The sequence below is a fragment of the Protomyctophum bolini genome, assembly GCF_963924005.1.
Source record: "Protomyctophum bolini genome assembly, chromosome: 9".
Taxonomy (NCBI): domain Eukaryota; kingdom Metazoa; phylum Chordata; class Actinopteri; order Myctophiformes; family Myctophidae; genus Protomyctophum; species Protomyctophum bolini.
The window spans coordinates 30,138,746-30,155,041 of record NC_137870.1 but is presented as its reverse complement, the minus strand read 5'-3'; the positions used below and the strand labels follow the sequence as shown (position 1 = coordinate 30,155,041).

The window sequence follows — 16,296 nt, the reverse complement described above, 5'->3', positions numbered from 1 at the left end:
TGTTTGTAGATCTGCTATTAGATCTGCTATTTGATCTGCTATTTGACACCAGCACACAACCATGTATAAATCAGGCATTTGGAGGGCACATAACAGCATCACCTTTTCCATCACTTTAGTCTTCCCACATGATGTTCTACTCTCTGACCATTATGTGAGCATGAAAGTAATTTCCCATCCAACTACGACTACTCCATGTATGGAGCATAAAAGAAGTCTTTCATGCCAGTAGAGAAAACACAGCAAACTGTGCTGCTAAAGTCTAAACCACCTTAAACAGCCCGGCTGAGAGGATAAATGCCAGACTAAACTAACTACAGGGTGATACGTTTCATCCACTGCATATATAACTCATATACAGTACAAAGAGTATTATCTCTGTAGGCTATTGTGTATATCAGTACTCATATCACTTACTCGACTGGAACTAACATTTAAAGAATCATAGGTCTATGTATTCATAAATTCATGACATCATATAAGCACCACTACACTTCACACACAATTTATAGCTGTTGTTGTGAAGGAATTCAAGGTCATGGCTCCAGTGGCAGGAGCATGGCTAAGGGGGAAAAGATGAACTGGGGAATTTGGCTGTAAATACCACAAGAAGAAAACAAACTCATAATAAAGATAAGCTGTGGTCTCACAATTTGACACAGTAGAAATAATATGCTCACCAGCCCTCCACATATTTTGTCGCATAATTACTTGTTGAAAGTATCTTCAAACTTGATTAATACAATATTCTTATGCTGGAAAATGTTTTGCAGAAATAAGAGTTTTTCTTTTTTTCTTTATCCCCAAAATATCTTCTACCATCTGTAATCTATATACTGTATGACTGTAGTTAATTAAGTGTACAATCCAGGAATTTCAAAGCTGCAGCCAATTCCCCAAAGGTACAGTATAATTGTTTGCAGTGCAAAGTCTGACACATTTTGAACTAGGACTCCACCCAAACACATACTTGAAATAAAATACTTATTTACATTTAAAATGGGAATAAAGACAATAACATTTATAATTTGGGAAACCTTTATCCACGGATTGGCTGCTATATTTTATCATCGTAAACCCAGTGACCCCATGTTGATTGCAGCTTTGAGTTATGAAGTTGTCAATAATGTGTAAGTGTGTGTGTAAGATTATAATAAGCATAAGACTGTTAAAACATTTAGAGAAACATTAATGCATTACTCAGTACACTGGTTTAGTTAAGGCATATACAGTACAGTCAAAACATTAGTGCATCATTGTGTGTAGTATTCATGGACACAGGTAACAAGGTAACAGAAGTGCAACAAAAGACCATAGGCAGCGGTTTCAGGGCTCTTTGGAAATAGATGTTATCAATACAAACTTATAATGTACAATAGGTGCACTTGTTGATTCCACACTATTCCCTGAGCATAAAACTGAACAATCCTTCAGTCAGTAGTAGCATTAATGTGTACACATTTTTACCAAGGTATGGTGTTTACATGCTACTATTATTTAGATCAGTGCTATGTTTGTTGTCTATTTTTTCAAACATACTTTTCATTTTCATTGACCGATAGTGACCTGATGTATACTGTAAGGCAAATTCACTCAACATTTCTGCTTTCCAGGGCTGGATATACATGATGATCAATATTTTTCCAAGTCCCATTCCAATATTCTCATAATATAAGTCTTTCATTGAACCATGCGCTGACCTAATGATTAGTCACTCCATAAGCAGGATCCTCCTCTGGAGAATGTTCTGCTTTCTGAATGACATCATTCTCTGACTCCTCCTCTTCCTCCTCTACAACCTCCACCAACACCTCCCTGACCTTTTGCTGCTCCTGCTTTGGTCCATCACAGTCTAAAATCTCCTCATTCACAGACTCCTGAGGCTCATCAGACAAAGAATGTATTTCATCACATTCTTGAGAGGGACATCTGTCCATACTTTTCTGGATCCCATTGCCTGAGACACCCTTGATGTCATTATGGTTCTGCTTTCCTACGTAGGATGGGACCACTGAACCATTGGTCAGCCTTGTGGACGCCACAGAGCTTGTGCCGTTTGCTGCACTCTGCCCCAGAATGGAGGTGGTGACATCATACACGTGGAGCTTTTTTTGTGGCTGTGCAGCTGGAGCGAATTTGGGGGAGTATTTGAATGAATGGTCAGGGTAAACCAAGCTGGAGCTAGCAACTTTACCTGCTAGGCCAGCATGATTTTTGCTCTTCATCATTCCCAGTACTTCAAAGCGGAAGCTGGAAATATCTTGCTTCAACTCCTGACAATAAAAGATAAACATTAGAACCACAATATTACTTGAGGTACCATGGGCAGGGCCGTAGGAACCACGGGGGTCACGGGGGGCCGCTGACTCGCTGTCAGTGTTGTGCGTGTGATTACAGCCAGGACTGCAGCTGTTGTTGCGTTTAAGCGTTATCATTCAAACAGCGGCGAGCACCACGCCACAGTAAATCAATGGAGAGAAGAAAGAGAGAGTCAGAGACGAGTAAAATGCCGAATCCGAAACGTAAGGGGGGTGCTGAAAAGCAGAGGGCGAAGAAGGCAAAGCAATTAATGCAGGACCCAACTCCTGTTTGAAAATAAATGACATGTTTAAGTTTAATGCTGCTGCTGCTGGAAGCAGGGCTGCTTCTCCTCCAACTCCTGTTGTCCAACTTGTTCCGAAAAATGTACCCCCTCCCCCGGTGTCGGTGTGTGCAATAAACACAGACAAAGTCGTCGTCGACAACAACAACAACAGTACTGATGACCATTGTTGTGCAGTAGTTGAACAGGTAAGCAACTATAAGCATAAAGCATCATGCAGTTCACAGTCAGTGGTGGAAAGTAACCTGTAAGTACCTGTAACAATGGCATTTTTTTAAAATATACTTTTACTTAATCTGAGAGAGCCTCTAGTTCCATTGCAGATTTTGATTAGTAATCTTAATGTATACTGGTATTAATAATGTACATTTCACATTATGTGCCACTTTCACATGTACTTTTACTTTTTAAGTACTGCACTGTGGTATTGCTACTTTTAGTAAAAGGCAAGCAAATAAAAACATTAAACATGCCAGCCAGGGAGGGTGCATGTTATTTTGTCAGCATTGTGTGTTTGCTATAAGCTCACATTGGTCAGTTTGTCTGTCTGCTAGTAGACTTGGGACTACAATGGAAACATTGTAGTTTTAGTTAACCTATCATTTTAGGATTCAGGAAGTTGTTTATGTTATGCCAGTATTGGTTAAAGCCGTGTATGCCTCGGGCAGGCTCATCAAAAAGGTAAGATTTGCACTAGGCTAACAAAATATGCAGTACCGATAGATTGGACCCCCCCCCCATCTGTGAAGTGCTGGATACGGCCCTGACCATGGGTGTATCCTGTCCATTAATAACTGTAGATTACCTTGAAATTCTCCTCCGTCAGGCCCTCTTCTGTTTTGGCATCTCTGATCATTGCAGCCACATATCTCTTTACTAGGCTCCTCAACACCTCCTGAAAAATATATAGATTCAGACAAACAGGTAGAGTTTGGATCAGATTCGATCAATAACTACTTTATACTGCTAGTGTTGACAATACACATCCTATATATTAAAATTGGCTTAACGGAAGACCGGCTGGTGGACCACATCGCCACACTCAGTCACTGTGACTCAGACTTAGTTCCCAATGTAGTTATGCCCAAATATGGAGTGTGTTATCCAACTTCAATGTGCCGTGTCGTGTCATCAAGCATGCCCACATCAGAGCCATAGAGTAAGACAGAGTTACAACAATTCCGTTCACTTCATGGGGCCAGTCCAATGGCAGCTCTTCTACAGTTCTACATATTGGCGAATAGTGACAAAGGCCTGAACTGGAAGTTTACGGAATGCATTGGAGTCTATTGGCTTTATAGTGACAAACGAGTTACATGAACCACGTGACCGGGCTCACGGGCTGTTTTCTGCCTGTGACTCTTATGACTCTGTCGTAACTCTGTCTTACTCTCTGGCCCACATATGGGGCATAATCATTATGCCCGATCTAGTGGTTGCAGACAGTGGTTGCTTTCTTTCAGTGCTGTGTAAACTAAACAATCTCTTCAGTTTTATTAAACACATTTCTTCCATGTAACCTATATTTTGTTATTGCATCATTATGTCCAATCATCATTCTATTATGTCCATTGTCCATTTGACAGTAATGTAGAATTGTATTTCATTGGAATGTCCATATTTCACACGCATTCTATAGACAACAATACATTAATTAAACAATACATTAATACAATAAATGTGATTATATTATCACACTTTACCAAAATCAGACAGATATACAGTAAATGAGATGAGCTACATCATAAACAATTTATAAAGATTAATTACTGTATAATTGTGACCACACAATAGTGAGCGCCACATTTTGGTCAGATCAGCAGTGCGACTCATGTATGAGTCGAACTCTAGATGTTACGTTAAGATGAAAAAACAAATCAATACCTGATACCGATGGTTTATCCGTACATTTTCAGCAGCACGTCTCTGCAAAAGATATTGGTGTTATTTATGCACTTAATGTAACAGTAGGGTTCACATTCTCTATCATTTTACGTCAGTAAATAGCTTCTAAAAATGTGGACGTCCCATTATGATATGCGTCTACTCTAGATCATTAAGAAAGAACAAGTAACAAGTCATGTTGGCTTACCCTCTTACCCCCTTAACCTTTGATTTCATGGTCTTAAAACATGACATTTCCACAGTGCAGAGGACACAACTCGGATCTTACCCCTAAAGTTCCGAATGTTCCAAATGTCTTTTTTGTGCGTGTTCTCTTCATCATGTGTGTCTTCATCCATCTAAATAGATATAAAACAGACTTTGGACTAGGGATGATATTGAATGGAGAAGGAACAGTCCCACTCTCTTCAAAGTAACTCATCCATAATTTTGTTCTCGCAAATTTCCACTCTATATCAGCATGGTCCTAAAGGTAGAAAAACATTGAACAAGAACAATAGGAATAGGAACAAAACTAATATTTTGTAGCAGTGTTATTATTATTAATTATGTAGATGGTCGATGGTGGATGTCAATTTGTTTTCCACCATGTGCTGACCATTTGGTGCATTCATTTTGCTACAAAACTCAACATTAGTGAAAAAAGAAGGTAGCACTCAGAGAGGATCCATTTACTTGTTTTAATTGTCCACTTTATGCCATTCCAAACCTCAGAATGTTTTCTGCCACACACTGATGAAGGCCGGATGGTCGAAACCATTCGGTGGTTTGGAATGGCATAAAATGCACAATTAAAACAAGTAAACAGATCCTTTCTGAGTGACCTTTGTGGATGATGGCCACTTACAGCAATGTGCTGGTATGAGTTGTTCATCATTGCAATCAGCATGTTGAGAAGAACTACAAGGGAGATTATATTATAGGTCCCAAACATGGTCGCGCCCACAAACTCGGTGAACTCATGGGGTGCTTTCACATTGGTCACATACAGGCTGATCAGGCCAAAGACAGACCAGAATAAGGACTGCAGTGTCTCAAACAACCTAAACAAGCAAACAAAATGCAATACAATTATTTGCAGCTCAGGCACTGATACAAGTATATTTATGGACAATAGTGTGTCTTAAAAAAGAAAAAACTTGCGTTGAGAAGGCATTGTTTTGGTTTTGACAACGGATGCCAACACATTCCTCTTCCTCAGCTGTATCATAGTAAAAGTACAGCTGGTTGAGGCCGTTGGCAAAGGCTACAAGCACCAGACAGTAGATAAAGAGGAACTTGAGGATGTCCAGAAGCATACGACCCAGTGAGATCTGCAACGGTCCCAGATGTGAGTTGGCTGTGAAGAGGCAGATGAGGCGCAAGGAGCTGAAAATGTTGGCTATGGCAAACAGTGCCTCAGCCACCAACGTTGGGTGCCACATTTCCCATTTCTCTCTTGGTTTTACACCACTATACTGTTGGAAAAAAGAAAGTTTACTCAACATTGTCATTTTATTGGTCCTGAGGACTGTTGCTAAATGTAATGAGGAACATGAAGATAGAATAACGAAAGATAGAAATATGCATGAGTTCATACTTTGCAATAGGCAACAATCTTCATAGAAATGGTTGCAATGTACAAAGCGTTCATAATAAAGTCCATTAAGTTCCACCAGTCGTTTATGTAGTCTTGGAAACCACCATCCCACATCTGTTTGATTTCTGTCCATATGAAGCCTGTGATAAAGATGAGATAAAGGAGTTAGTACACTACACACATTATGACCAAGTATAGTGTTCAGGTGGCTTTGCACTTAACGTAACTGTATAAGAGTACCACTGGACAAGCAACAACAGCAGCAATTGTTGTGTGTGTGTGTGTGTGTGTGTGTGTGTGTGTGTGTGTGTGTGTGTGTGTGTGTGTGCGCATGCGCACGGGTGCGCCTGCGTGCGTGCGTGCGTGTTACCAATGACCCAGGGGAGGATCATCCACTCCACAGTGGTGGGCGCTGGGCCCTGCCGGTTGGGGTTGTTTAAGACTATGTGCTGTGAGGCCATCAGGAGCAGTAAGAGGAACGTCAGATAGGACGCTGTGTGACAGATGAACTTAATGAAGGGCTTCCGGATGAACAAGCCAAATCGGCTCTTTGGAGAAATCAGGTAAAAGATGGAGAAGAGTGGGAACAGGAGGCCAATGAACACACACGTGATGAACTTCCCTGCCCAGTGGCGCCTCCTCCAGCCTGGAAACTCATCATACCAGCGAGACGCCAGAAGCTGCTGACAGTTGGGCTGTGCAACAAACTGAACGAAAGTGAGAGATGGGAAGAAACAGACAGAGAAAGAGAGGGAGAATAGCCAACATAGACAGACAGAAAGAGATGGGTTGTGATGGTTTGGTCAGGTGGTAGTTTATTATACTATACTGTACCTTTCTTGAAATATAAAAGTAAAATATCCTTGGACCACAATACAAATGCTACCAACTACCAAGTGGATACTAAATATTTCAAAAGAACTCCTTGACCTGCTTCGAGGACTGGCTGTTTCAGTCCTCCATGTTCTTTGCCCTCTGAGATTTGATATAAACATCTGCTGGACATCTGCAGTTGGTGATAGGACGTAATGGCTGCCTAACTTTGTTATGGCTGACAAATGGAGCCCCATTGTAGTAGAGGAGAGAGAACCGAATTCTATGTGCTAAGGTCCTTCATCAAACAGAGTAGACTATTAGATATCTTGGATGGCTGCAACTTGTACTGTTTATGCCACAGGTTTTAAAGGTTTTCAAAGAGTTACTTTCAATTCAAATTCAGTATAGCACAATGTTTCGGTCCAACTGACCTTCATCAGGTGTCCATGATTAAGGTCATCAGTTGAACAGAAACATTGTGCTGTACTCAATACAACTATTATTGTAAGTGAAGCCAGTGTGCAAGACTTCTCCCTCTTTTCAATTCGATTTTTGAGTTGCACTAACCCCTCCAACATCTGGCTTTTGGAATTACATCATGTGCCAGCCAAGTCTATGGCTTTTACGGTTTGTTTAGAGCACTTTAAACAAACATTACCAGGCTCCCCTCACTTCACACGAGTGTGATTTTTCCTATGCACCTGGCCTAAATTCCAATTCATACAATTATAAAGCCATTTTAACCACTTTCAACCTGGCATACCTACTGTATAGTGATTATTAATCACATATTGTAAAACCTGAAATAGTTTTTCTTTTTAAGCCATTTTGAAATAAGGGGGCCACAGCCTGAGGCAATGGGGCTATTTAGGGGGAGAGTATGCATGGAACATTTTGGGAACCCCTTCTCACACAGTAGCTGTAGGTTGACATGTTTTACAAGCTTTGTTGAATTATCTGTATACCATGCTGGTAAAATTGTTGCATTATCAACATGAATGCCAACAATGTAAGAATATACATAAAAACACGGTAATTCACAGTGAAAGGACAATAAAATGTACTCAGTAAGTTATTAAAAGGTTTATGAATGGAACAGCCTATACATTTTTCTCACAGTCTGGAACACTTTTAGAAATCGTGCCATTCATCAAGTCCTCCGCACTAGATCAGAGAACTTACTGTGGAAAAGAATATCTAGCAAGATAGATATAGTATCTGCCTGGTAAATTAAAATAATAATAATGTTTTAATATATAAAATATTTAAAATATCATCATATATTCATCATGAGTAAGCACACTTTGAACCTCACATGGAGCTCACAGTGTGGCACGCCGAAGATAGCAGATCTATAACCTCACATGCACTTGTAGCTATGTATGCACAGTATGCTATTTCTGACATGCAACACTGTAGTATGGCAGAATATACAGTACATTAGGCATTAGGGTTATGATGATCATAGGATCAGAGGAAACAGCCAAATGCTTTGAGAGAGAGCTTCCAGTTACTTTACATCCACCAACGTTTAATTTATACATAGTCATACAATGGAGTCAAATGCGGAAAATAACAGATTTCCACGCGCACGTGTCATAGTAAGATCAGGCTTTTAAAGAGAGTGGAACCCTAGTCTCTGCACACACACACACATCAGGTAGAGCGAGGCTATTTTGCAGTGACTTGATAACTCATTTAAACATTTAAACATTTTACAAATGTGTTATTTGTTTTGGCTTTAAGGGTGAGAGATGTAAAACGTTGTTATTCCACCTAAAATCCTCAACTTGTCGTACACCAAACCAAACATTGACATGCGAAATGTATAGTTTAAAACATTTTGAGTGCTACCTTTGACATGCAATTATCTTCTATTATGGTTAGGTATGAATGCATACATATACAATATACTTAGACAATAGACAAATAATACATTATCGTGCCAATAATACATTCCATATGAATCTTTGTATTGTGTGTTGGTGAGTGTTGGTGAGTAGACCTAGCCTGGTAAAACCACTCCCCCTGCTGGACAACAGAATGCAAATCTGGCAAGGGAGAGGGGTTTACCCAGGCTAGAGTAGACCTACAGTGATCCTTTTAAATGTTCTCAAGATAATTAGCTATGCCAATTTGAGTCTGGTCTGCAGATCGTTCCACGACCAGGGAGAGACCAAGTAAAAAATATATAATAAATGTTTTACCCCCTTCAGTTGAGTTGTAGTTTTGTAATTGTCTGTAATTGGTTAGCACTGGTTCATCCCATAAGCCAGAGGAACAGGAGAGTTGTAATTTAGACAGACAGGAACCCAGGAATTGGTTACTTCCGGTCCATAGCATTGCAGGAAGCGTGCCCCATATGCGTATATTCTATTCTACGTCCGAGCATAGACATGGTAACGCCCCACCTGCCTCTGATTGGCCTACCGACACTGCCCATCTTGCCTGTCCTCCGAGATGCAAGGGCCAAGGGCACTCCGTGGTGGGAGTGAATGGAAGAGAATGGAAAAATGCGACAGTAACTTGTAACTTACATTTTTGTAGAAGAGACAAACTAATATTGTTTGTGCCGTTTGCTTTGATTGAATAATTGATGTATGTACTATGATTTGATTTGGCTGTGTTCTAAATTAAAGTGTTAGTGTTGATTATCGTGTATTAATCTAATTATAGTAAATTAATACTATTATCCTACGCACGCACAGAGAGAGATTTATTTCAGATATATATATTATTTCATATCAGGTTGGCATCAAATCCATGAGAAAACCATTCCAGTACAGTAAAGATGTTAAGGAGCATTAAAAGCTTCCCTGGAACGCCCTCATTAAATATTACAAGTTTAAATTTCAGGCAAATGCTACATCAGTTTACCATGGCATCATTATCCTTAATTATCCTATTACCATGGGCCCGAGAGGGCTGCTATAGTGCATTGGGAAGAGGCGTCTTGGCAATTACTTGTTGTTCTAAACTCCCACAGGATGTCTCCACCCAAGGCCATCTCAGTTCACTTCCAGCTCATTTCCACAAAGCTTTTCTACAAACCATCACTGGACTGCATACAGTATATTCAATATTGTGTGTGTGTGTGTGTGTGTGTGTGTGTGTGTGTGTGTGTGTGTGTGTGTGTGTGTGTGTGTGTGTGTGTGTGTGTGTCATTATGAGTGTACAGTGAAATGTAAATAAATAGATGGGAATGGGATATGATATGATGCTGACTCTGTTTTGTCTCCATCGCCACAGCACTACAGTTTGCACTCGGCAGTACAACAAGTAAAATCCTCAGTGTTAAAAAAAATTCAGTGTAAAATTGACCCAAAAGTAGCTGATGTCGGGCACTCGGGTGAAGCAGTGGTAAAGTACCTGGCCACCACCCCGGAGTCTAGGGGTTCCAATTCACTGTGGTGCATCCGGCTTTGTCTACCATGTTTGGTGGAGTGAAGCCGGTGGGGTGAGTGATAATGGGGGCGGCACTACGTGCTCCCGGTAGGGGCTCATCACTGATAGATGAGCCAGTAGGATACAACAGCAGCGACAAATGTGTGTGTGGGGAGAAATCAATTGACATTAACAACTAAAAATTGAGAGAAAAGGGGATAAAAAAAAGCAAATAATAATAAAAGAAGTACCTGATGCCATAGATGAGCCACCGGTACGCTTACCTCTTTCTGACGATATTTGATGGCCAGCTTCAGACGGGCCAGATCGTTCACGGTCTCATCCAGCAGAGGGTTGGTATCATCCCGGTAGTTGAGGATTATCTCCAGCTCTCTGGAGCTGCGGGTCTGATCTAACAGATCTTTTGCAAACTGTTTGCACAGCCGGGACAGCTCCTGGTATTCGGACTTGAACTCGTTCTCCACAACACTGAGCTCGTGCAGCTCCCAACTCAGTTGAAAAGCAGTGAGGAAAGGGTCCTCACTGGAGACGGCGATGAGAGACGGGCTGGAGAGGGCCTTGTAGATGTTGATGCGAGAGCGCGAGTGCCGCAGTCCGTCCACGTCGGAACTGACGCCGCATTCTCCGCAGTTGCAGTGCACGGCATGTGGCTGAGGTACGGAGACACCTCTCTGCACAAGCAGTTTGATGATCTCGTAGTTGTTGGTATGGGCTGCAAGGATGATTGGAGTGATGTCTGGGGTGAAGTCTGAAAACTGCTTGTCCAGGAGAATCGGTGGTACCTATAAGAACATGAGAAGACCACACAATTACACTGTCCTGAAAACAATTAAAGGTATATTCAGTGATTTCACTTTTTTTGTTTTGTTGTGACAATCCTCCCTACTATAGAGTGTGACCATATAAAGAGTTCCTCCCTGTGCCCAGTTAACCCCTGGGGGTCAAAAAAACGTAGGTTTCGTTTTTGGCTAGGTGGCCCAGCCTTCCGCCAATCATGATCGAGCGGGGACGGGCCTTGGTGTGCATGCTGTTGGCCTGTCGCGTGCCCACCCCACTGTAGTGCGTGCGTGTGCACATCTTGTTACCGGGGCAGATCGGGGGGGTTTCCAAATCACGCAAATGACTGACTGCTCCTTTAACATAATGCAAGTTGCAACGCTGTTAATTTGTCGAAACCTAGACAATACACGTCTTTGCCAAGCATGTACTGTAACTGGTATCCGGAGAACTCGCCAGTTTACCAGTTTACTCGCCGCGATTTAGTGCATTTTAGTTTTACTTCACCTTCATTTAAATTGCATTGAATTGAGAGAGAGAGAGAGATGATAGTTGTTTAGAGTTAAAACTAGAGAAAGTAGGAATGCTAAAAGTTTAAACACCAAAGTACCAAAACAATGTAATTAATTAGTAAACAATTCCTGAAATGGTAGGCCTACTTATCATTGGTATTCACATAACTTTTTATCATCATCTAGCTGACCATTTAATTGCACAAAAGAATTTGATCACTTCGGAAATTAACTATAACATCTGTGGGTTTGACATACTACACTGATGAAGACAGCATTAATGAGACATTGATGAAGAATGCAATTCATCCTGATGAAAGCTATAGGCTGAAATATAGGTCTCTTCTAAATATAGCTACCGGTATTTTTCTACAATACTGCAAGTAGAAATTCACAATTTCATTTTAATTGATTTTGATTTTATACTATTCAAAATATATACTATTGGGAAAGAAGTTGCCAATTCTAATCTTGGTGGGGTTTTTGTAAAATGTGACACATCTAACTTTGATTCTGCCTATGTAGCTGTCTTTTTTGCAATGGTTTTCAATGGGAACAGAGCATTTTGTTGCCATTGTGCGACTTTCAGCAAGAAAACGCTCTGTTCACATTGAAAACCATTGCGAAAAGACGACCTCATAGTACCCTCTGTGAGTCTAACAAAAAATTAAGCTAATGGCTTGCGGTTCTACCAGTGGCATAATATTCTATAAGCTGGAAGCAATTCCTTTTCCCTTTCCCACAGAAGAACACTATATTATGCACAGTGAAATCCTCAGTGTAATTTAGTTTAAATCTCAGCATGTGAGTCAGAATGGGGTTCGTTTTAGTCAATTTGTTAAATTCAAACTGAGGATTTTACTTGTGTAATATAATTTATAAAGTCCATTACACAGCATCTCTGGATCTTCATCATCACTTAAACCCTTGCATCTGTATGTGGGAATAGCTTTCACAGAAAATAGCTAATTGACAATGCATCGCGCTGTGAGTGTGACGCACTGTAAGCTTGTTTCAACAAAAGCTTTCCCCACAATAACAGAAAAGACACTAGCATAGAGCCCTGAGGGATGAATTAGGACAATATTACATCCAAATACTAAAATACCATTAACTGCTGATTTTGGTAATGGGAACAATATAGAATTTTGAATGGAGGAAACAGGAAACTTTTATTATCTAAATTCTACAACTGTGCAATTTACAATTTCTGACACTGTGATTAATATTTAATTGGACTAATTCCATTGTTTTACAGATAGGTAAATATCATTTGCATTTCACACAGACTGACAGTGCCAACAGCTATGTGATTACCTCTCTCGGTTTGCGCTTGAAATTCTTCTATATACCAATTATTCTGCAGCCCACACAGTCGACACATGTCACAAAAGACACGAGCAAAAAGCCATATTTCAGAGATTTCCGTTGTGAATGTCACAGCTAAAAATCAATTGATGACCACAATGAATCATTTAATTAGTGGCCTTCTCAAACCCACAGAACTCCACCCTGATCCTGGTAGCTGGTGTTGTCCTTTAAAATTATATATATATATTATATAATTGTAGCGCCCCTCAAAAATAAAAAAATCACACCTGTGTGAAGTGAGGGGCACTCTTATTATCTTACAACATCAATTACAACACAATGTTTGTTTAAGCAATGGCTGTTAATGTTTGTTTTAGTCCTCAAAACAAACATTTAATTTCTCTTTATTGTCTATGGCGTTTTATTAAACAAGCATCGTTGAAAGACAAACATTAAAACTGTATATAGGAGGGGCTATAGCGCCCCTCAAAAATAAAATAATAAAGCGACGTGGCCCGCCCTAGTGGTTGTGGCCCTAAAAGGATAAACAAGTGAAACAAAAATGTATTTGGAACCTCAAATTTGACACACGCGTTCCACATCACCACAGGGAGTGCACTGTGCCCGGTGGCGAGTCCGTCGGCTAGCCGGTTATCCAGAACCAGCACAAAAGCCTCTGCCCGGGATCCGGACTGACAATTGATCAAACATGATCACCCCTCTCCAGATATGGATATGTGATTCTGACATCACATGATGTTATAGACGGCTTATTTGGGCATGCCTGACAAATAACTCCATAATATGGGCATAAAATGGAAGGGAGACAGGCATAATAACTGGGTGGGTCATGAATTTCAAACTTGCATCGTTCCAAGTAGGAAAGCCAGTGAATGTCTGTAGGCCTACCTGCTTATCTCTGCTGGGCTTCTTGTGGTTGAGCAGCAGTTCCACTGCACCCACAACTTCTTTGCGGATGGCGTGAAGCAGCGCGTCCCCTACATACACATTAAAGCTGAGCAACAGCTCAATGATCTCCAGGTTTTCGTTCTCAATGGCAATGAGCAGAGCCGTGCGGCCCAGGGGGTCAATGCAATTGATGTTGATTCTGAAGTAGATCTCAGCCTCCTCCAGCGCCTGTTTAACGCTGCCATAGTCGCCCTTCTCCACCGCGCTCAGGTAGGCCTTCTCCGTGGAGGAAAGCTCCGACTCGGCTCGTACAATCCTCAGGGGAATCCGGTCCCTGAAGGCGGCGTTGTTCGCCTTCCGGTAATATAGCTGTGACATTGCTGCAATGCTGCTAGACCTAAGTCTGACTGAAATAGATTAAACATAAGTGAAATAAGACGGCAGTTGCGTAAAGTTGTTTGGAAGATGTTTTCATGGTCAGGACAATTAGATTTGGATTTTGAAAAATAATAATTAAAGCAATCAATAAGAGAGCGCATGGACTTCACCTAAACAATGACGTGAACTTTAAATAGCCTATAATTGTAAAGGTAAACCACCCACCTTATTTCTAAGCTCTTTTAAGCTTTATTTTCCGTTCTAATCGTTCTTAAAAAATTGAAAATAAAATAAAAAATAAAGTAGACAATCCAATTAAGAATAGTAGGCTAAAATCCAGACCTGTTGAACTTGCACTCGCTGGAATGGTGCGGAGCCTTAGTATTCCCACTCAGCAGATATCTCACTGTCTGTGCCAGTGCAACTGCAGTCCAGCATCGCGCCTTGCCTTGTTGTTGTGACAGTGAGAAAGAAGACGGCAAGTCGGGCAAGACGCATAATGTGAATGGATTGCGCGCGCGCGCACGTGCCCAAACGCGCGCATTATGCTCACAGCCGGAAATGTAACAAACAAACACCACACAACGCAACCGGCTGCATGTCTGCAGTCTGCATATTTTCGTGGTGTGTGTATCTATCTAGCCCGGCGTAATTAATTCTACAAGGAATCTGTGACCTGATACCTTAATTTGGTATATGATCACTGATCATGTCCAAGTCTTCAACTCCAACAGTCTCCCTCAACCCCCCACCCCAGTGGAGCCTGCCTTGCAAATGACATGGGGGGTCCTTTTTGTGGGCGTGGCCGAAAGTGGGCGTTACCAAAAGGTGGGCGTGGCCATGGCCGCCAGATGTCTGTCAGATTTTGACACCTTCAAATTAGTGTTAAACATAATATAACCCAATTGACTCCAGTCCTCTCTGGTTAATATATATAATAAAACTATATAAACTATGCATATACCATGAAGTGCTATGACTACTAGCTCTGGTCCATAGCTCTAATGCGTTTCATTTAGAGCTATGTTACTCTAACCTTCCCCGCTCGCATGAATGCAGACCAGCCTCTACTCTTTGGCGTAAATAAAAAGAACGTTTTTGCTACACATCAAAACAAAGGCGAGTTGTGTCATTAGAAAGCCTACTTTGGTAATTGGTTCTAGTTCTAGTGAACAGAAATAATAAATAAATAGACTTGGTAACCTAACTGTAGGGAGTGCAAACACTTTAAAGAACCTGGGGGTTATCATCTATGAAAAGGCAACACAATGAGCAGGAAAAAAGAATGAACCATGTAAATACAACAAATTGAGCAGAGCACTGCAGGGAGTTGAACCCCATTCCGGTAAACCAGATGTACCACAATCAGTGCCTTGGTTTTTGTTTTGTTTTACGAGGTCCATTCGTTGAATTCAACGGTAACGTAATTTCACAATTGACATTGTAGGCAATAATTAATAACGGTATGGCACCAGGCCAAAGCCATGGGGAGAGAGTATGTTTTGCACTCTGAGTGTGTGTGTGTGTGTGTGTGTGTGTGTGTGTCCGTCAGTTTGTTAACAGCTAATCTCCAGCACCATTAACGGGGGTCATGCCTATGTTCCCTCAGCCCTATATGTTCCCTCAGCCCTATATGTTCCCTCAGCCCTATATGTTCCCTCAGCCCTATATGTTCCCTCAGCTCTATATGTTCCCACCGCCCTAGCTGTACGCAGACAGACGGTTGGACGGACGGACGCACACACAGACGGACGGATGGACAGAGTGCAAAACATACTCTCTCCCCATGCCTTCGGCCTAGTGGAGACAAAAATGATGGGATTTTATCATGAACATTAGTGAGGACCAATTATATGAAGGTACTGTGTAGGTGTTAAGTGGTGAACTGGTCCTTTAATGCAATATATCAATGAAGCACTGTTCTTTTAAATATTAACTTGTATCCTTCATACAGTAATTTGTGTCATTTGCTATTATACAAACTTACAATGTCATGTTGCCACCTTCTGGTAGTACTAGAATTGTAAATAGAACAGGCTACATCTGTTTCAGACAAAATGTAAAATATAGATGACTGACTGCACAGATACTGTACATGCTCA

The 16,296-nt window shown here is 41.0% G+C and overlaps 1 protein-coding gene across 2 annotated transcripts; it reads right to left on the bottom strand.

The window, feature by feature from the left end:
• Positions 1-1,152: 1,152 nt before the first annotated feature.
• On the bottom strand, positions 1,153-14,637 carry trpc4b (transient receptor potential cation channel, subfamily C, member 4b). Of its 2 annotated transcripts, none has more exons than XM_080771375.1 (11): positions 14,416-14,637; positions 13,817-14,223; positions 10,571-11,089; positions 6,457-6,793; positions 6,087-6,226; positions 5,651-5,964; positions 5,355-5,550; positions 4,776-4,973; positions 4,487-4,528; positions 3,408-3,497; positions 1,153-2,273 (listed from the first exon to the last, which is right to left on the bottom strand). In XM_080771375.1, the coding sequence occupies exons 2-11, from the start codon at positions 14,192-14,194 to the stop codon at positions 1,701-1,703; spliced, it is 2,787 nt and encodes a 928-aa protein (XP_080627501.1). In that variant the 5' UTR covers positions 14,195-14,223; positions 14,416-14,637; the 3' UTR covers positions 1,153-1,700. The 2 variants fall into 2 exon arrangements, 1 of the variants encoding a protein (XP_080627501.1); XR_013964553.1 differs by having other exon boundaries at positions 2,263-2,273; positions 4,776-4,845.
• Between the last annotated feature and the right edge of the window lie 1,659 nt (positions 14,638-16,296).